Consider the following 19,909-nt stretch of genomic DNA (forward strand, 5'->3'; position numbering starts at 1 on the left):
TTTCTCACTTTCCCTTCATTTCTTGTCAATGCTTGTCCTGTATCATGATTAATTGATTTAGTTGAATCCTGATCCCACCTTATCATTATGGCGTTTTTGGCCAATTTGGACCATGGAATACCAATTTTCACAGGGCGAATAGGAGGCCCTTCCGGGAGCAATTTGAGGCGTCAAAATGCCTCTTAAGCAAAAGGTTTCTCGTCCCCATCTCACTCTCTATCCAACACATCCAGACTCTGCACTGTAGGTGTATTCCCAGCAAAAATCTATTTTTATCTTCATTTTTACTCTCTAACCATAACAATCTTGCGAACAAAAATTTCCCTTTCTTTGTATCCTTGCACACTATATCAATTACAACGTATTGCCCAAATCCTAATGCTGTCGATCGGTCAAACTATGAATAAGATCGATGTACGAGTGGATCGAATGCACGAGTAGCTGGGCGGAGAAACTAGCCAATAGACCCGATGAGCAGAAGCTCTGTTCTTTTATTTGTTCTATGAGAGAAGTGGTAGTTGATCCCAAGATCATTGTGAACGTTGTTGTTGTTACTGCGGCTTGGCCGACGTGGTTTGAATCGAAGGTATTATTAGTAAATATTTCCAAAAAATTCAGTATAGCATTCATAGAGGCCATATAGAAGCAGGTTACCACTATATGTAACCAGTGTTAACAGAGCATCGAATGCTGGAGTTCCGAAGTTAATAATTAACGTGTCAGTCCTAGAAAATGCTGGCGATGCCAATGGCGACGCGGTATAACCGGTGTGTATCTGCCGGTTTTTAGATGACGGGCAGCAGGGCTTGTCTCAAGTGGCTGAACCGAAGGTATTGGCAGTGAGTAGATGATTCTCAAAAGGTAGTATGGCATTCTTACTGCCTGGTGGCTCGGCTCTATCTCTACGGATTCAAGAGGGATGTGGTTCGACAAAATGGCTTCCCTATCAATTCCTTCCCACTGTGGTTGTGTATGCGATTCACCAACTTAGCATTCTCGATCCCTTCATCTCTAGTCTATCTATAATTCACCATGAGCTTAGTATATCTCTGATAATCCTACATCACTTATCTTAAATTCTTTTTTTCCATTTCGTAGGTTTTGCGTAATGCCTGGAGTTTGCCTTTACAAGTTGTGAATGTATACTGCAAAATCGAGGAAGAAATTCACATCGTGATTTTGGTGGTAAGTAATATAAATTTAGAGAAGATATTCAATTAACTATCCAGAGTAATGGAAAGAGATCGCTCTTTTCTACATTTTACTCCTGGAATACACTGGCTTTTCGACTCCGCAGTGCACTCCCCTTGCTACGCCCACAATATGTGATGGCGATATCGAGATGCGTTAGTTTTACCTGATCTATAACCAAGAGATGCAGCTAACAATGAATCTAGAGAGTTGCAGAAAGATACGGCACTCGTATCTGGAAGAAGCGAGGATCCCAGAAGGACTTTTGCACCACATAGAACATGCAACGCCAAAGTCCCCCGCCTTAGGATCCCAGTTTACAGCTTCCTATTCAACGTCAAAAGATTGTCGGAATGATGACCACTTTGTCGGCATGGCTGATCTACCCTGCCGAATGAGAAGCTTATAGGTACGAGTGATGTTTGGAGATACCGACTTGTAGAAATTCTCATTGATTTAAAAGCATGGACACCAAATCTGTTTTTTTTGGACTTCAAGACTCTTTAAAAATGTCCAAGCCTGCTCAGCCTAGCCTTTCGTGACTATGCCGAATACATCTACTCCTACATCGTCAGCATTTTCGAGGACTGACATGTTATTTCTAAACTCCACGACTCCGGCATTATACGCCTTTCCGATGGTAGTGATATATGGCGTTGGACTTGTTTGTTGGGGCTTGTATGAATGCTACATTATCTTTTTTTAGAGATATGCTCTAAATATTCATATCGTCGATTTAACTACGTCGGACATGGACGTTACAAGCCGGTTTTTGGATGTTTTTTTGGGGGTGTTTTGTTGGTTTTTTTGTTGGCTTTTTGTATAAAATTTTAGAAAAAATGAAGACTTCCCCGCACTGCGGATGGCGGCTATGGCTTGCCGTATGCGCGGGATAACCGAGGTCCTCTCATCTTATATCTAGATTCTCTTCTTTCGTGTCTCGAGATTCTAGACTATCACTCAAGCAATCAACACAATTCCTTCCAATCATGACCTCTCCATCAACAATCCCCCGGAAACTATGGGAGCACTCTAATCCCCGGTCCACGCAGATGTGGGCATTCAAGAAATCCTTGGAAGAACAAAAGGGCCTAAATCTCTCAGTACGTCTCTTCAACGTTCAAGTAGAAGTGTACTAAACTCCCCTAGACCTATGATGATCTCTACAAGTGGTCCGTCAGCAATCGAGCGGCCTTCTGGGACTTTGCCTGGAACTACTTCAATATAATTCACGAGGGCACATATACGTCCGTCGTCGACGAGTCGGCCCGAATTGACAGTATTCCCGACTGGTTCAATGGCATTCGTACTAACTTCGCCGGGAACATGCTGTTCACCGCGGAGAAATCAGCCAACGGCCACTCGAAAATCACGACGCTCCACAAGGAAGACGGCAAGATTGCCCTAACGCAGATTCGCGAGGGAGGGTCAGAGCCATCCGTCAATTTCACCTGGGGTCAACTCCGGGCAAAGACAGGAAAGCTGATTCAGGCGCTGAAGGCAGCCGGGGTCGTTAAAGGAGATCGAGTCGCCGTGGTAGCTAGCAACAGCATCGACACGCTCGTCGTTCTCCTGGCGGCCACGGCACTCGGCGCGCTCTTCTCATCTGCATCGACGGATACGGGCATCAAAGGGATCCTCGACCGACTGCTTCAGCTAAAGCCAAAATGGGTATTCGTGGACGACGCCGCGATCTACAACGGAAAACGAATCGACCTCCGCTCCAAGATCAAAGATATCGTCGACGGTCTTAGGGGTGTCCAGGAGTTCGAAGGCGTCGTCTCTATCCCTCGCTTCACAGAACAGCCAGAAGACGTGAGCGGATTGCTCAAGACCCAGCCAATGTCTCAATTCCTGGCCAAAGCAGCCTCCGACAAACTGGAGTTCGTGCGTATCGGATTCCGCGAGCCCTTCCTGGTCGTCTACTCGTCCGGGACTACAGGAAAACCCAAACCCATCGTGCACGGCGTCGGCGGATATCTTCTCAACGCGAGCAAAGAAGCACGACTGAACCGGGACCACGGGCCCAATTCCACCGTCCTCCAATACACCACCACCGGCTGGATCATGTACCTCTCTGCCATCGCGGGATTGACATACGGCGGGAAGTCAATCCTATACGACGGCAGCCCGTTCCTTCCTGACGTCAAATTCCTCATTCAGCTCCTGGGCGAACACAAAGTGACCCATTTCGGCACTTCCCCACGGTACCTCCACGAGCTGCGCAAGAATAACATCCGACCCCGGGAAATCGCCGACCTTAGTCACTTGTCAATCGTGACCAGCACCGGCATGGTGCTATCTGACTCGCTATTCGAATGGTTCTACGACGAGGGATTCCCCGCGCAGGCCCAACTGGCCAATATCTCCGGCGGCACGGATCTGGCTGCGTGCTTCGGGATCGAGAACCCACTCACACCTCTGTATGTCGGCGGCTGCCAGGGTCCCAGTCTCGGCATCCCCATCGCAGTCTTTGACCAGGCCGAGGAGGGAGCTTCAGGGGTAAAAGGCACTGAAGTCCCCGACGGAACCCCAGGGGAGATTGTAGCCACCGCGGCGTTTCCTACCATGCCAGTGAAGTTTCTAGGCGATGACGGGGCCCAGAAATATTTTGATTCATACTTTGCGCGATTTGACAGTACGCCACTCCCTCACCCCTCTCTCACTCTTGCCTCACTCTTGCCTCACCCACACCAACCCATTCGAACCATGAGTAAGCACTAACCAACCACCCCCAACCACAGACGTCTGGACCCACGGCGACTTCATCAGCATCCACCCCATCACTAAGCAGATCTTCTTCCTCGGCCGCTCCGACGGGGTCCTGAACCCATCCGGCATCCGGTTCGGATCCAGCGAGATCTACAACGTAATCGACACGCAGTTTTCAAACGAAGTAGCGGATTCGATCTGTGTCGGACAGCGGCGACCCCAGGACAGCGATGAGTCCGTAATGCTGTTTTTGCTCATGAGACCGGAGCTCAAATGCACAGGGGAGTTGGTGGGACGGGTCAAAGAAGCGATCCGGAAGGCGTTGAGCGCGAGACATGTGCCGAAGTTTGTGTTTGAGACGCCTGAGATTCCGGTACGTTGCTTCCCTTTCCATTATTACACTGCTAGGCCTTACTACGTGGACAGGAAGGGCATGGGCTTGATTATTGGACTGACTTTATGATACAGACCACGGTCAATTTGAAAAAGGTCGAGTTACCGGTGAAGCAGATTGTATCTGGGAGGAAGATCAAGGCGTCAGGAACGCTGCTGAACCCTCAGAGCTTGGACTTTTATTACAAATTCGTAGAGGTGGAAAGATTAACGGGACTAAAGAGCAAATTATAAGATCCATGCAAAGTTAGCTCCCCCGCCTCACAAGACATTACATAAATTCAAGCCAGAAAAACTCTCGGAGCGACTGCATTTAACCATTTTACACTCAACGCAAACAATAGTGGGAAAACAAGAAAGGAACCTGCCACGTATAAAATTCACGATGTGGACGGAAGTCAAATGGGCACTCGCGCGCTCCATACTACCTCTGCTCAAGAAGAGAGAAGATAAACTGGAGGCTTTAGGACGATGGGAAGATGCGTAGAAGCTACGGAAGCGTCAGCATAGAATCTTGGGAATGTCTGAGGACAAGTGGCAGGCGTTTCACGAATATCTTCAGAGCACCTATCGAATGCGTTTTGTGGCCCAGCGAAAGGTGGCCCTGAAGGAACGGCGGCGACAATATATCCACGACAAAGCAAAGACGCCGAAAAGCATCCCGCTAAATTGGAGGAAATCGAGAACGAATTGGTAGCGCTGAATATGGAGTATCATAGTGCATGGCGATGGAGTTGGGACAGTCATCTGCGCCAATGGGATGGTCCGTTTCTGCGGGCGTTGCGCGCTACTCAGCAATGTGCTGCGCCGTGCAGGATACGGTACCCTTCTTGGAGTGGGAGTATAAAATGAAACACGGATGTTGTCTCAGAGATTGCGGTTGCTGCAAGAAGCCGCGCTTCCTTCGGGGAGGCAATGTGGGCCACTGCACACCGGCCTGTGCCTGCTGCGATAAGGCTAGAGGGTTTCCGATACCAATTACAAACATGAACGAGCCTTACATCCTTCATTTCGACATGAAAACCCGAAGTGAGACCTCGTACCACTAGTGGTCTGATGATGATTGCTCGTGTTTGGGGAGTAGGCCCGTTGAGAGGTCCCTGGTCAAATGAGCGAGGCCCGGTGCAAATCAAAAATTGACGGTCTACCTGTGTGTCTGGGACGCCCGACATCGACACTTCATTCTTTTGATTTAAAAAGGATGAAGTAAAGGAGCAGTCGATATGTTATCACCGCTAGCTTAATCTAAAACCGAGGCATTCATACAAGGCAATTTGACAAAGATTAGTCCTTTCTTGGAGGTGAGTCGCATACACAACCACAGTAGGAAGGAATTGTAGGAAAGTCACTTTGTACCGCAACTCTCTGAAATCCGTAGAGAAACAGCCGAACCACCAAGATAATGACTACCGAGCACTGTTAGATCCGTCGAGCATCCAGGGTATTTCTTCTATATAGATCGAGGGCATCCGTAGACCAATCAGAAGAGTCAAGAATGGGCTGCGGCCTTAGGCCGCGAGGCCGCAGATCGCGTCAAACGGTACAAACATGAGGAGTCACAGAGGGGAATCGGAGACAGCAGATTTATTCGTCTTGGTCGATTGAGACTTATCTTAGACTGATCCCGGGTGACTTGCTTTATTCCCCCTATTTTTCTCTCTGACTGGGAAAGTGACTGCCCGGCAAGATGGCACCTTCAGAGCATCACGACAGCGTCACTCGCTGCGAGACGCACGACTCGAGGCCTCAGGTGTCCCAACCGGCAATCTCTGATCCGTTCGGAGAAAATACGCGCGCAGAGGAAAATATGAGCTCCAGTGAGCCCGAAAGAGGAGACGGCGCGCAGGGAAATCGCTTAATAATGGGTTCGGAGAAAACTCGCAGTCATTGGAAAATTTTCCTTACGATGGTTGCCCTTTCGGTACGTTCATTGCATAGCATCCCAATAAAAGCCCTAAAGAGGATGCAGATGGAATTCTGTTCGAACAAGAAAGGGGCAACGGATAAGAAAACTCCGGGGAAAAAATTACTGACCTCGATTCTAGCTCAGTTTGTTCATCTCTGCTCTGGATCAAACCATCGTGGCCACCGCGACGCCCACAATCTCTGCCGAGCTGCACTCGGGCACGGGCTACGTATGGATCGGAGGTGCCTATCTCATCGCCAATGCTGCCAGTACAAACATCTGGGCCAACTTGTCGGACATCTGGGGTCGCAAGCCGATTCTCCTATCGGCGGTGGCCCTATTCTTCGGCGCCTCGATCATTTGCGCCAAGGCAGTTGACATGCCGATGCTGATCGCAGGTCGCAGTGTACAGGGCATAGCAGGTGGCGGATTGATTCAATTGATTACAATCACCATCTCCGATCTCTTCAGTGTCAGGTACGACCAACTTCACAATTTCACCGATGTAGAACTCGCCCCGGAACCGATTGGCTAACAATGTCTCTAGACTTCGCAGTCTGTTCCTCGGACTCATCGAGTTTATCTGGGCAATCGCTGGTGCTCTAGGACCTCTTGTCGGTGGTTCATTTACCGAGTCAATCTCATGGAGATGGATATTCTGGATTAACTTGCCCATCTGCGGTACCGCCTTTGTTCTCTTGTTCTTGTTCTTGGATATTCACAACCCGAGGACTGGGGTTCTAGATGGCCTCAAGGCAGTTGACTGGTTTGGCAGCTTCTCCATCTTAGGGCTAACGGTCCTAGTGCTCCTCGGTTTGGACTTTGGTGGAAACATCTTTCCCTGGGACTCGCCCAAGGTTATTTGCCTGATCGTCTTCGGATGCCTGATGACCCTGGTCTTTATCTACTGTGAGAAGCGCCTGGCAAAGTATCCACTTATGCCACTGGGTATATTTGGGAAGCGATCAAACGTTGCCTGTTTTCTCGTGGCCTTCACACATGGCTTTGTGAGTGTCGATCAATCTGGTTCAAATGTACATCTGCTTCTAACAACGCGCGCAGGCATTCCTCGGGGCTGAATACTACCTTCCGCTCTACTTCCAGTCTGCCAAAGAGGCAAATCCCTTCCGCTCGGGTCTCTTGATCTTGCCCTTCGTTCTGACGGAGGCTGCCCTAAGTCTGGCAGCCGGTCTCATCATCCATAGCACTGGCCGATATCTCGAAGTCGTCTGGGCTGGCACGACCCTGGTCCTACTCGGAACCGGCCTATTCATCGATTACGACGCCACCTCGTCCCTTGGCAAGATTGTGGGCTACCAGATCGCGACCGGTATGGGATGCGGACTTCTCTTCTTCCCGCCCCTCCTGGCTCTCCAGAGTAACGTGCGTCAAGACGAAACCGCCTCGGCGACCGCGACCTTCGGCTTCATCCGAAACATGGCCATGGCGATGTCGGTGGTGATCGGGGGTGTGGTCTTCCAGAACAGCATGGACCAGCGCAAGTCTGCGCTCCTGGCCTCGGGGCTCTCATCAACGATGATGGAGGAGCTGACGGGGTCTGAGGCTGCGGCCAACGTGATGCTCATTCGCTCCCTGGACGACCCGCAGCAGCGACGGGCGGTCAAAGATGCATATGCATGGAGTATGCACAACATCTGGATCCTTTATGCGTGCTTGGCGGCCGTGGGGTTCCTGGCCAGCGCGTTCATCACCAAGCAGCATCTCAGCCAGGAACACGTCGAGACGAAGACGGGGCTCAAGGAGAAACAGGCGCCGGCTGAGCGTCAATCGGAAACTCCGTTGACCGAACTCTGAGGGGGGACAAAGTGGAACATGATTGATCTACGGACCATATGGACATAGAGACATCTGGACATATGTACGACGTACATAATCGAAATGGTGGGATATATGAGAGAGACGAAGTGTCTGTTTATTACTCGATCGAAACGGTGGACGTTAGTCATTATCGGCCTCTTCCGGATCGGACTGCACCGATCATGTGACGGAGCTCCTAGGGAGCTTTCGAGGTGGAGAATCTCTTCGTCTTATCTTTCTTGCACAATATCTTAGTCTCTCTACTTAATCCTAGTTCATCGTACAGTTCTATTCGGTGCTGGCGCGTAATCTTGGCACTATGACCCCGGCTCCACGGCGACTGCCGATGGATGTGCTATTCTTCAGCGATTGCTCTCTCGCTATTTAAACCCCAACTACCTACTTTACAAGGCTGGTCCTTGTCTTGTTTTTCTACAATCTCCTCACATTTCCATATTACCCATACTCCCACAGGCTAATCGCCACCAAAACAATGGCACCAACTCTCCCTTCCAACCCAACCCTCCATCTGACCCCCGAACCTCTCACCCCAGAGTCCTTCGCCCCATTCGGCACCGCCATCGTCTCGCCTCTTCCCCGCCATCTCTCCGCAGCACCAGCAGACCTCTCCTCTCTCCCGCCTCACCACCCTGCCCCAGAACTTGCCAACCAGTCCTCCGCCCTAAAATACAGCCCCGTGTCTCCGCTCCTCGACCAATATGCCGGTGCTTGCCCCAGCGGCCGCGCCGCCTCCGCCCGCATGAGCATGTTCTGCTGCTTTCCGAGACAGCTTCGGACGATTGATTCTGCCCCGCATGGGGCGAGGTTGCAATCGCAATCGCAAAAAACGCCCGTGTTCGACGTCCGCATCCTTGAACGTCACCCCTTCACGACGCAGACCTTCATTCCTATCGATCTGTCCAGCCAGGCCAGCACCAGATCTAGTGCTGAAGGACCCCTGTGGCGGGCAGATGACAACAAAGAAGAAGAAGAACCGTACTACCTCGTCATCGTAGCCCCTACGCTCAAGGGCCAGACCATCACGGCGACGACAGACTCCGGCTCCACGACGATCCGCGACCCGCCGGATCTGCAGAACTTGAGGGCGTTTGTGGCGCGTGGCGGACAGGCCGTTACGTATGGGGCTGGGACGTGGCATGCGCCGATGGTGGTGGTGGGGAAGCGGAGGGTGGATTTTTTGGTGGCGCAGTTTGTGAACGGCGTTGGGGATGAGGATTGTCAGGAAGCGGCGTTTGGGGAGGGCGTGGTGGTGGAGTTAAAATGGGATGCGGTGTTAGGGTCTTTGAGGGGTGGGGTGGTTAAGGCGAAGCTCTAAGAAAGTGGGAATGCGGTGATGGGAAGTGGAAGAAGAAGCAAGGGTATCTGTCAATCAGAATGTTGGAGGATTGAAATGAGAACCGAGATTAAATTGAGTGGTATCTTGAACAGAACAAGTGGAAACAGATGCTATTGTACATACAGGTATATATACATGCACGGACACGAGCAATGGAATAAACCCAGCATGTCTGGTCTCATGACGCAACCTCCCCATTGATATTCACCTCTCTTTGTATGCTCTGTCGAACAGCATGGGCCATATCGATGGTCTCCGAGGGCAGGCCGGCCAGCTGAGCCACCTTCAACGCATGAGACTCGCGGTTGACTCCCTTGCGGAGTCGGTGGACGAAGGAGAACGACCCCGAGGCCGTTTCCTTAACGTCCGTGCAGTATCGACCGAGCGCTTCAAAGTCCTGCGTCATATCTGCAAGGGAGTGGAAATGGGTCGCGAACAGCGTCCGGCATTGGTTGCGATAATGCAGGTGATGCAGGCACGCAAAGCTGACCGCCGTTCCGTCCTCCGGCGTCGTCCCGCGCCCAACCTCGTCCATGATCACGAAAGAGCGAGGGGTAGCCTGCTTCAGGATAGTCGCGGTCTCCAGCATCTCGACCATGAATGTCGACTGGTCCCGGAAAAGGTCGTCGGCGGCCCCGATCCGACTAAAGATTTGGTCGACCATTCCGATCTCCGCGTACTCGGCGGGCACGAAGGACCCAACCTGCGCGAGAATCGTGATCAACGCGTTCTGGCGGAGAAAAGTGCTTTTGCCGGCCATGTTGGGCCCAGTGACGAGCCAGATGCGTTCAGACCCCCCTAGAAAGCAATCGTTGCTGACGAAGCGTCGGCCCTGCTCTTCAAGTCCGAGCTTGACCGTCGGGTGTCGTCCGCCCACAATCTTGTGGTTTGTTCCATGTGTGAGAATCGGACGGGTGAGATGCTGCTCCTCTGCCAGCGTCGCAAAGGAGCACCCAACGTCCAACTCGTCCATAACCGCCGCGTTGCGCCGAATTTTCACAAGGTTCATAATTACCTCCCGACGTAGACTTTCGAAGATTGCCTGCTCCTCTTGTCGGATCTGGAGCTTAACCTGATCGATTCGTCCGCCGAGCTCCGTCCAGGCAGGGAGGTAGAAAGATCGTGTGGACTTGGTTGAGGAAACATTTCGCGTGACTCCCAATTCCTCCAATGCCTCCTGTGAAATCTTAGCTGCCCTGACATGGCAAATGTGTCCTAGGCCAGGTGTCCATTTGAGCGACAACGCGGCCGACCCGACCGCGTCACGGAGTGTCTGGGTCAGAGTAATTTTCTCATCCTGCAAGCTCGCCAACGATTGATGAAGCCTGCGGAGCGCTGGGCTTGCATCGCGCCTCATGATCCAGGATTCGACATCGGAAGGCTCGTCGGTCGCGGTATTCGATCGATCGCTGCTCTTCGCTCTAACTTTCTTCGGCAGCGCCTCCAGATCCGACGGCACACCCTCAGTCGTGGCCACCTGTTGTGCCAGGGTGGCCGCCTCTGCAGCCGTGTCATCGTCGATTCGCTGCTTCTGCTGCAGACCCTCTTCGTCAATGGCCGCCAAAATCCTGTCTGCCAGCGCTGATGGTCCGTCGAGATGCAGTCGGTTAATCATCGTCACTAGGCTAGAGGCATTAGGGGTAGTGTGTTCTTGGTAAGTAGAAACGGACATAACCCTTCTGATCTCTTTCGATGCCTCTATAGCCCGAGACAGACATATCAGATCATCGGGATCCCCTCGCCCCAGGGTGAACTTCTGAACTAAGCGTTGAGAATCGTAGCTCCGTTTGAGTAGCTGTATTACGTTGTCACGTAGCTCATAATCGGTGATAAAGAGTGAAACAAGATCCAATCGCTCATTGACTACCTCTAAAGAAGTGGACGGAGACGTAAGACGATCTCTCAAGAGACGTGCTCCACTCTTGGTCGACGTGCGGCGAACTGCATGCAGCAGACTGCCTTTACCAAACCCATCACGAGCAGATTCAAGGATTTCTAAGCCTCGTAGACTGTTACGGTCAATGTTCATTGATTCGTCCAAGTGCCGACGGCGCGGGGGCTGAAGTTTCATGTTTGAACCTTGAAGTTGCGCTTTGATGTACTCCAAGAGGCTAGAACCGGCAGCCACTTCTTCTTGAGTGAATGAGTCCATTGCCTTTGCGTCGATGGGGGCTTCTAACATGGAACCCCACTGAGACATTGGCAAGATCCCCTCGCGAAACTGGAAAAGGGTCATCAGGCGCTGGTCGTGTCCGATCAGCGATTGCAACTCCTGCCCAACTAGATCCTGGAGGTCTTGATCAACAACTATCTCACGCGCGCCGATTCTCGCAATAGCGGAGGGGAGCATTTGCGCCGTGGTAAGCTGGGTAAAGAAGTCACCCGTTGAGAGATCTAGCCAGGATAGGCCTACATGCTGCGATGCAGACGACAGGATATGTTGGCATGAGGATTCGTCCTGTTGTTGTCCCAATTGTGCTTGCAACGACGAGATATCGATGTATATAGCCAGCAAGAAGTTGTTCTCTGAAGGATCCATGAACTTCTCATCAATTAACGTACCAGGGGTGATGATTCTGGTCACTTTCCGATCAAACAAAAGGCCGCTCGAGCGTGTCCTGTCATCCGTGCTAGGGGCAAATTCCTCGCTTATCGCTACGTACTTGTTGAGATCATGCACCAGTGTCTTTAAGAAGCGATCTAATTGGAAAAACGGAAACCCCGCCATGGGAACGGGGCCTGCACTGGTCTTTTTCGAAGCAACCTTCAAGTTTAGTAAAGGGCCCAGCTCTTCGGCTTGCTCAAAGTAAAGCTGGAATCTGGTCAGGCATTTACTTCATTTCACCTTGCTGGAAATTCCTGGGCCGTATTGGCAGTGTCATCCGTACCTCGTAGAAGCCTCCTACTCTGGTCAAGATGACACAATTCTTGAATTTCTGCATGTTGTTCCTGTGCCCTTGCACGACTGTTGGATATCGTGGTGCATCGTCGACGGTATCGGTATATGGCTCCAATTTGAGCGCTCCCTGTGGAAGGTCCTTCAGCTTCACGGTTGATTTCGTCTTTGCACCTCTCCTGAATGCTAAGGGTGATGTCGGGATAGGCGTCGCGACGCGCAGCGATGGACGGGCGGCACCGTGACTGATCGTGGGACGCGCATGGCAGCAATATGCATGAGAGACATTGATCTCAGCGGTCGAGTAAAAGTGTCGCGAGGTCAGCCGAGCGATAGAAGGGCCATTGAGGCGCATGGTCCCCAAACGAGAGTTGTCGCGGAGGAGTCTGGAGAGAGTCTGGATTGTTCCGTGTTCCTGGCAGGACCAAAGCCGCGGGAGTAATGTATACCTCAGGCTGCCACTCGCCAAACCTTCCCGCTTCGCCACCGAAATCTGCTAGACAGAACTTCCCGACACTCGACGCAACTCCTTCACTTCCACGCAACAATCTCAGGCAGCTTGCGACCCTACACCACCAAGTGAGCTTGCCTGCTGCAGGAGGATGCTTCAGGTTTGTGAAGCCTATCAGAAGATATTTACTCATCCCAGAATTCATTTCTTGTCGCAGGAGTCTCGACGCGCCGGTTGATCCCAGAGCTCCCCCGAGCCTTCCCCGGCCGACTCGCAGAAGTCGTGACACGATTTTCTCTTTCTTTTTTCTTCATTTGTGGAATTTTTAATCGCATTACATCTTAATCAAAATGGCGGACCAAAATATCTCACAGTACAAATATTCGGCGATGTCCAACCTGGTTCTCCAGGCGGACCGTCGTTTTATTTCTCGCGTCAACGATGAACCGACCGGAGACCCGGAATCCCTCGCAGGTCGCATCAGCATTCGGGAGATGGGTGGTAATGTCGCACGCGACAATGCGCCGAAATCGAAAAAGAAGGCTGTTGGGCCGACAGATATCGAACGGGGCGCCATTCGAGAGGGAGAAGATGTGCTCGCCCGAGAACAGAAGAAACGCCAACGAGGCCAACCGGCTCAACTACGGGGTCAGGGCATCCTGTCCGCTGCTGACGCCGTGGTTGAAGGCCTGAAATATCGCCCTCGCACACCTGCCACTCGCGTTACCTACGATCTCATCCTCACCACAACCGCCGGCCATCTTGGCGATGTTCCGCACGAAGTCGTTCGAAGTGCCGCCGACGCCGTTCTGGAACTTCTTAAAGACGAAGAAATGAAGGAGTTTGATAAGAAGAAGGAGGTGGATGATTTGCTTGGAAGCTCCATGGACCCTAAGGAATTTAATGAGCTCATGAACCTGAGCAAGAAGATCACCGACTACGATGCACAGGACGACGACGAAGACATGGACGGTGGCCTAGAAGGTGAGGGTGGTGAAGAGCTTGATGAGCGACAAGGTGTCGCCGTTGTCTTTGACGAAGAGGACGAAGACGACGAGCGCATTGGTACCGTCGATGAAGTCCGTGATGAAGACTCGGATGAAGAAGAAGCGGACCAACAAGACGCACCTGGTGTTGATGAGACAACAACCGAGAAGGCGGACCTTGAGAACCTAGATGGCACCGAGGAAATGGTCATTGATGGTGGTTTGTCTCGCGGTGAGGATCGCCGAGACAAAGGTCTTCATGTCCCCGCCCGGGAGATTGACGCCTACTGGCTCCAGCGCCAGATCGGAAACGCCTACTCGGATGCCCATATTCAGCAAGAGAAGGCCACTGGGGCCCTTGAGATACTGGGTGGCAAGGGAGAAGACGGCGCAGAGAAGCCGCTACGAGACGTCGAAAACGACCTCATGGACTTGTTCAATTACGACCATCCCGACCTCGTCGCCAAACTAGTCACCAACCGCGATAAGATTGTTTGGGCGACTCGCTGGCGACGGGTGGCCGAAGATGCGGATGCGCGGAATCTCGTCGAAATCGAAATGGTGGAGGCCGGTCACCGGGCTATTTTGGATGAAATCCGTGGAAAGGCAGCCCGCGAAGAAGAGACAGGCCGGCCTGAGAAAAAGATCAAACTTGATCTGATGGACGTCGATGTACCAAGCGCGCCTGCGCCCGAGCAGAAGCCGGCAGATGGTGGCATTGTTGGTGGTCTCCAACCCAAGAGACTGATCAACCTGGAAAACCTTGTGTTCCACCAGGGCAATCATCTTATGACAAACCCCAATGTCAAACTGCCCCAAGGCTCCACCAAGCGTACGTTCAAGGGTTATGAAGAAATTCATGTACCGCCCCCGAAGGCCAAGAGAGATCCTGGCGAGAAAAACATCCCGACCACGGAGCTGCCCGAATGGGCTCGTGTTGGTTTCGGGAACTCCAAGGAACTCAATCGCATTCAAACCAAATGTTACCCCACGGCTTTCCACGATGATGGAAACATGCTCGTTTGCGCACCCACGGGATCCGGAAAGACCAACGTCGCCATGCTCACGATTCTGCGAGAGATCGGGAAGAATCGTAACCCGGAAACCGGACAAATCATGCTCGACGACTTCAAAATTGTCTACATCTCTCCTCTAAAAGCCCTGGTTCAAGAGCAAGTCGGCAACCTTGGCAAGCGTCTTGAGCCTTACGGCATTAGGGTTGCTGAGCTTACTGGAGATCGCCAGCTTACGAAGCAGCAAATCGCCGAGACCCAGATTATTGTCACGACCCCCGAAAAGTTCGATGTCATCACGAGAAAGGCGTCTGAAACCAGCTACACGAAGCTTGTGCGTCTGATTATTATCGACGAAATCCATCTGCTTCATGATGAACGTGGTCCCGTGATTGAGAGCATCGTCAGCCGATCTATTCGCAAGGGCGAACAGACTGGCGATCCAGCGCGTATCGTTGGTCTTAGTGCCACTCTTCCCAACTACCGGGATGTTGGAAACTTCTTGCGAGTCGACCCTGTTAAGGGCATGTTCCACTTCGATGGGTCCTACAGACCGTGCCCGCTGAAGCAGGAATTCATCGGCGTTACTGACAAGAAGGCCATCAAGCAACTGAAAACCATGAACGATATCTGCTACAACAAAGTTCTCGAGCAGGTCGGCCAACGCCGGAACCAGATGTTGATTTTCGTTCACTCCCGAAAGGAAACAGCCAAGACAGCCAAGTACATCAGAGACAAGGCTCTTGAGATGGAGACGATAGGTCAAATTCTGCGAAGTGATGCCGCTAGCAGGGCCATTCTATCCGAAGAAGCTGAATCGGTTGATGACGCCTCGCTCAAGGATCTGATGCCATATGGCTTAGGTATTCATCATGCTGGTCTGAGTCTTGCTGATCGTGATTCGGTTCAGGCCCTCTTTGCCGATGGCAGCATTCAGGTCTTGGTTTGCACGGCCACTCTTGCTTGGGGTGTCAATCTTCCCGCCCATACCGTCATCATCAAGGGTACTCAAATCTACTCGCCAGAGAAGGGTAGCTGGGTCGAGCTCAGTCCCCAGGATGTGCTGCAGATGCTAGGCCGAGCGGGTCGTCCTCAATATGATACGTTTGGTGAAGGTATCATCATCACGTCCCAGACCGAGATACAATACTACCTTTCACTCATGAACCAGCAACTACCCATTGAGAGTCAGCTCATGAGCAAACTTGCCGACAACATGAATGCTGAGATTGTTCTTGGAAACATCCGAACGCGGGATGAGGCCGTTGATTGGTTAGGTTACACTTACCTCTATGTACGGATGCTTCGCTCTCCTGGGCTGTACAGTGTTGGAGCGGATTACGAGAACGACGATGCATTGGAACAGAAGCGTGTTGATCTTGTTCACTCTGCGGCGACCATCTTGGAACGGGCCGGTCTCGTCAAGTATGAGAAGAAGGCTGGCCGTTTGCAATCCACCGAGCTGGGTCGAATTGCCTCGCATTATTACATCGGTCACAACTCCATGTTGACCTACTCGCAACACATCCAGCCATCGATCACCACCATTGAGCTTTTCCGCATCTTCGCTCTGAGTGATGAATTCAAGTACATTCCCGTTCGCCAGGATGAGAAACTCGAATTAGCGAAACTTCTAGGCCGTGTGCCTGTTCCCGTCAAAGAAGGCATCGATGAACCCCATTCCAAGATCAATGTCCTTTTGCAGGCGTACATTTCAAGACTCAAACTCGACGGTCTCGCTCTGATGGCAGACATGGTCTATGTCACCCAGTCTGCCGGGCGTATCCTACGAGCATTGTTCGAAGTCACCCTGAAGAAGGGCTGGTCTTCTGTGGCGAAGACTGCTCTTGATCTTTGCAAGATGGCGGAGAAGCGGATGTGGCCGACCATGACGCCACTGCGCCAGTTCCCTACTTGTCCCCGAGATATCATGCAGAAGGCTGAGCGGATCGATGTGCCCTGGTCCAGCTACTTTGATCTTGACCCTCCACGCATGGGTGAACTCTTGGGCATGCCCAAGGCCGGTCGAGTTGTCTGTGACCTTGTTGCGAAGTTCCCCCGCTTGGAGGTGCAGGCCCAGGTTCAACCCATCACTCGCTCCATGCTCCGTGTTGAGCTATCTATAACGCCTAACTTCGTGTGGGACGAGAGCGTGCACGGTACTGCTCAGGACTTCTGGATTTTGGTTGAAGACTGCGACGGTGAGGACATTCTTTTCCATGATCAGTTCGTCCTGCGAAAAGACTACGCCGAGGCGGAGATGAACGAACACCTTGTGGAGTTCACCGTGGCTATTACCGAACCCATGCCCCCTAACTACTTCATTTCGCTTGTGTCGGACCGTTGGATGCATTCGGAAACGAAGATTGCTGTGTCTTTCCAAAAGCTGATTCTCCCCGAGCGCTTCCCGCCGCATACGCCTCTGTTGGATATGCAGCGGGCTCCCGTCAAGGCGCTAAAACGCGATGATTACCAGCAACTGTACCCCGATTGGCAGTACTTCAACAAGGTTCAGACGCAGACCTTCAAGTCCCTTTTCGACACGGATGACAATGTCTTCGTCGGTGCCCCGACCGGTAGCGGAAAAACGGTCTGTGCCGAGCTTGCTTTGCTTCGGCACTGGTCTACGGAGGATGCCGGCCGGGCTGTTTACATCAGTCCGTTCCAAGAACTTGTCGATCAGCGACTTGCTGACTGGGAAAAGCGATTGGAAAATGTCGCTGGTGGCAAGAACATTGTGAAGCTCACTGGTGAAACAACGGCCGATCTGAAGCTCTTGGAGCAGGCGGACTTGGTCCTCGCTACACCCAATCAGTGGGACGTTCTGTCCAGGCAGTGGCAAAGACGTAAGAACTTACAGACCGTTCAACTGTTCATTGCGGACGAGCTTCACATGCTGGGAGGCTACGGCGGCTATGTGTACGAGGTGGTGGTCTCTCGAATGCATTCCATTGCTCTGCAGCTCGAGAACGGTCTGCGCCTTGTTGGATTGAGTGTGCCCTTGGCCAATGCCCGCGACATTGGTGAGTGGATTGGCGCCAACAAGCACACCATTTATAACTTCAGCCCTCACGCCCGCCCGGTCCCTCTTGAACTCCACCTTCAGTCTTTTACCATCCCTCACTTCCCCTCCCTCATGCTTGCGATGGCGCGACCCGCGTATCTCTCCATCCTGCAGCTGTCTCCGGACAAGCCCGCGCTGGTTTTCGTGCCGAACCGGAAGCAAACACGTTCGACGGCAATGGATATGCTGGCTGCTTGTGCTATTGATGACAATGAAGATCGATTCCTGAATGCCGATGTCAACGAACTGGCCCCTCTTTTGAACCGTGTTCAAGAGCGAACTCTCGCCGAGTCGCTGTCTCACGGTATCGGGTATTACCACGAGGCGTTGAGTCCCACGGACAAGCGAATTGTCTCTCACCTGTTCACGATCGGTGCCATCCAGGTGCTTCTTGCCTCGCGCGATGTTTGCTGGGAGCTCAATCTCACTGCACACCTAGTGATTGTCATGGGAACGCAGTTCTTCGAGGGTCGGGAGCATCGATACATTGATTATCCTATCAGTGAGATTCTGCAAATGTTCGGCAAGGCTTCCCGCCCGGGAGAGGATAAAATCGGTCGTGGTGTCCTGATGGTTCCGGCCGTGAAGCGTGAGTATTACAAGAAGTTCCTCAACGAGGCTCTGCCCGTGGAGAGTCACCTGCAGGCCTACCTCCACGATGCTTTCGTGACCGAGACCAGTACCCGGACCATCACATCAACGCAGGATGCCGTTGACTGGATGACGCATACCTACTTCTACCGTCGTTTATTTGCCAACCCTAGTTTCTACGGACTTAGCGATGTCAGCCACGAGGGTCTCAGTACTTTCCTATCCGAGCTCGTGGAGAACACGCTGAAGGAGCTTACCGAAGCCAAGATCATCGATCTGGATGAAGAGGATGACAGCGTTTCTCCCTTGAACGCGGCAATGATCGGCGCGTACTACAACATTTCGTTCATTACCATGCAGACCTTCCTCCTCTCGCTGTCTGCTCGCACGAAGCTCAAGGGCATTCTCGAGATCGTCACCTCTGCCACGGAATTCGAGTCTATCCAAATGCGCCGTCATGAAGATCACATTCTGCGCCGTGTTTATGATCGTGTGCCCGTGAAGATGTCCGAGACCGCCTACGACTCTCCTCACTTCAAGGCCTTCGTGCTGCTGCAAGCTCACTTCTCGCGCATGCAGCTGCCCATTGATCTTGCCAAGGACCAGGAAGTCATTGTTAGCAAGATCCTCAATTTACTCAGCGCATGTGTGGACGTTCTCTCGTCGGAGGGACACCTGAATGCTATGAATGCCATGGAGATGTCACAGATGGTGGTCCAGGCCATGTGGGATCGGGATAGCCCCTTGAAGCAGATCCCCCACTTTGGTCCGGAGGTCATCAAGGTCGCCAACGAATACAAGTATGTCCCTCCTTCGTCTCCCTCAGCCAAACTCCGCAGCGATACTAACCCGACCCCTTCGCGCAGCATCAATGACATCTTCGAATTCATGGAGTCCATGGACCCCTCCGAGAACAAGGACTACGCTACCCTCATCAAACGTCTCGGACTGGACAACAAGCAGCTGGCCCAGGCCGCCGCCTTCACCAACGAGAAGTACCCCAACATCGACCTGGACTTCCAAGTGGAGGATCCGGAGAACGTCACCTCGGGCGAACCGGCCTATCTCAAGGTCAAGATCGAGCGAGAGATCGAAGAGGACGAGGAGCCGGACACGACGGTGCACGCACCCTTCTACCCCAACAAGAAGATGGAGAACTGGTGGCTGGTCGTGGGAGACGAGAAGACCAAGAACCTGCTCGCTATCAAGCGTGTCACTATTGGTCACAAACTGGAGCTGCGTTTGGAGTACATCGTGCCTACGCCAGGTGAGCATGAACTGACGCTGTATTTGATGAGCGACAGCTACGTTGGTGTGGATCAAGCTCCTACATTCACTGTGACGGCTGCGGAGGGTATGGAGGAGGATGAGAGTGAAGAGGAAGAAGAGTAAATGATGTGTACTGTTATCTATTTTCTTTGATCTCGTTTATACTCCAAAATTATTTTTATGAATTTGTGGTTTATGGAGTGGGTTTGTTGGTTGATTGTAATTATATGAAATGATGTCAGACAAAAGATGAGTTGGAGTT

General features: G+C 52.1%; 5 protein-coding genes across 5 annotated transcripts; 4 read left to right on the forward strand and 1 right to left on the reverse strand.

Moving 5' to 3' along the window:
- Positions 1 to 2,180: 2,180 nt before the first annotated feature.
- Positions 2,181 to 4,530, forward strand: KD926_000461 (acetoacetyl-CoA synthase; the record flags this gene model as incomplete). The annotated part of the gene is made up of 4 exons (XM_053096367.1): positions 2,181 to 2,294; positions 2,341 to 3,829; positions 3,936 to 4,276; positions 4,372 to 4,530. 4 exons carry the CDS (start codon positions 2,181 to 2,183, stop codon positions 4,528 to 4,530), a joined length of 2,103 nt encoding a protein of 700 aa, XP_052959531.1.
- Positions 4,531 to 5,983: 1,453 nt separating this feature from the next.
- Positions 5,984 to 8,017, forward strand: KD926_000462 (MDR family MFS transporter; the record flags this gene model as incomplete). Its single annotated transcript, XM_053096368.1, has 4 exons — positions 5,984 to 6,217; positions 6,342 to 6,679; positions 6,750 to 7,209; positions 7,265 to 8,017. 4 exons carry the CDS (start codon positions 5,984 to 5,986, stop codon positions 8,015 to 8,017), a joined length of 1,785 nt encoding a protein of 594 aa, XP_052959532.1.
- Positions 8,018 to 8,513: 496 nt separating this feature from the next.
- KD926_000463 (ureidoglycolate hydrolase) lies at positions 8,514 to 9,356 on the forward strand (the record flags this gene model as incomplete). Its single annotated transcript, XM_053096369.1, has 1 exon — positions 8,514 to 9,356. One exon carries the CDS (start codon positions 8,514 to 8,516, stop codon positions 9,354 to 9,356), a length of 843 nt encoding a protein of 280 aa, XP_052959533.1.
- Positions 9,357 to 9,555: 199 nt separating this feature from the next.
- On the reverse strand, positions 9,556 to 12,929 carry KD926_000464 (mismatch repair ATPase MSH1; the record flags this gene model as incomplete). Its single annotated transcript, XM_053096370.1, has 3 exons — positions 9,556 to 12,189; positions 12,266 to 12,670; positions 12,723 to 12,929. The coding sequence occupies 3 exons, from the start codon at positions 12,927 to 12,929 to the stop codon at positions 9,556 to 9,558; spliced, it is 3,246 nt and encodes a 1,081-aa protein (XP_052959534.1).
- A 145-nt stretch (positions 12,930 to 13,074) lies between these two features.
- Positions 13,075 to 19,770, forward strand: KD926_000465 (ATP-dependent RNA helicase BRR2; the record flags this gene model as incomplete). Its single annotated transcript, XM_053096371.1, has 1 exon — positions 13,075 to 19,770. The coding sequence occupies one exon, from the start codon at positions 13,075 to 13,077 to the stop codon at positions 19,768 to 19,770; it is 6,696 nt and encodes a 2,231-aa protein (XP_052959535.1).
- Positions 19,771 to 19,909: the final 139 nt, after the last annotated feature.

The sequence above is a fragment of the Aspergillus affinis genome (assembly GCF_023601865.1).
Source record: "Aspergillus affinis strain CMG 70 chromosome Unknown NODE_10_length_487445_cov_86_957759, whole genome shotgun sequence".
Classification (NCBI taxonomy): domain Eukaryota; kingdom Fungi; phylum Ascomycota; class Eurotiomycetes; order Eurotiales; family Aspergillaceae; genus Aspergillus; species Aspergillus affinis.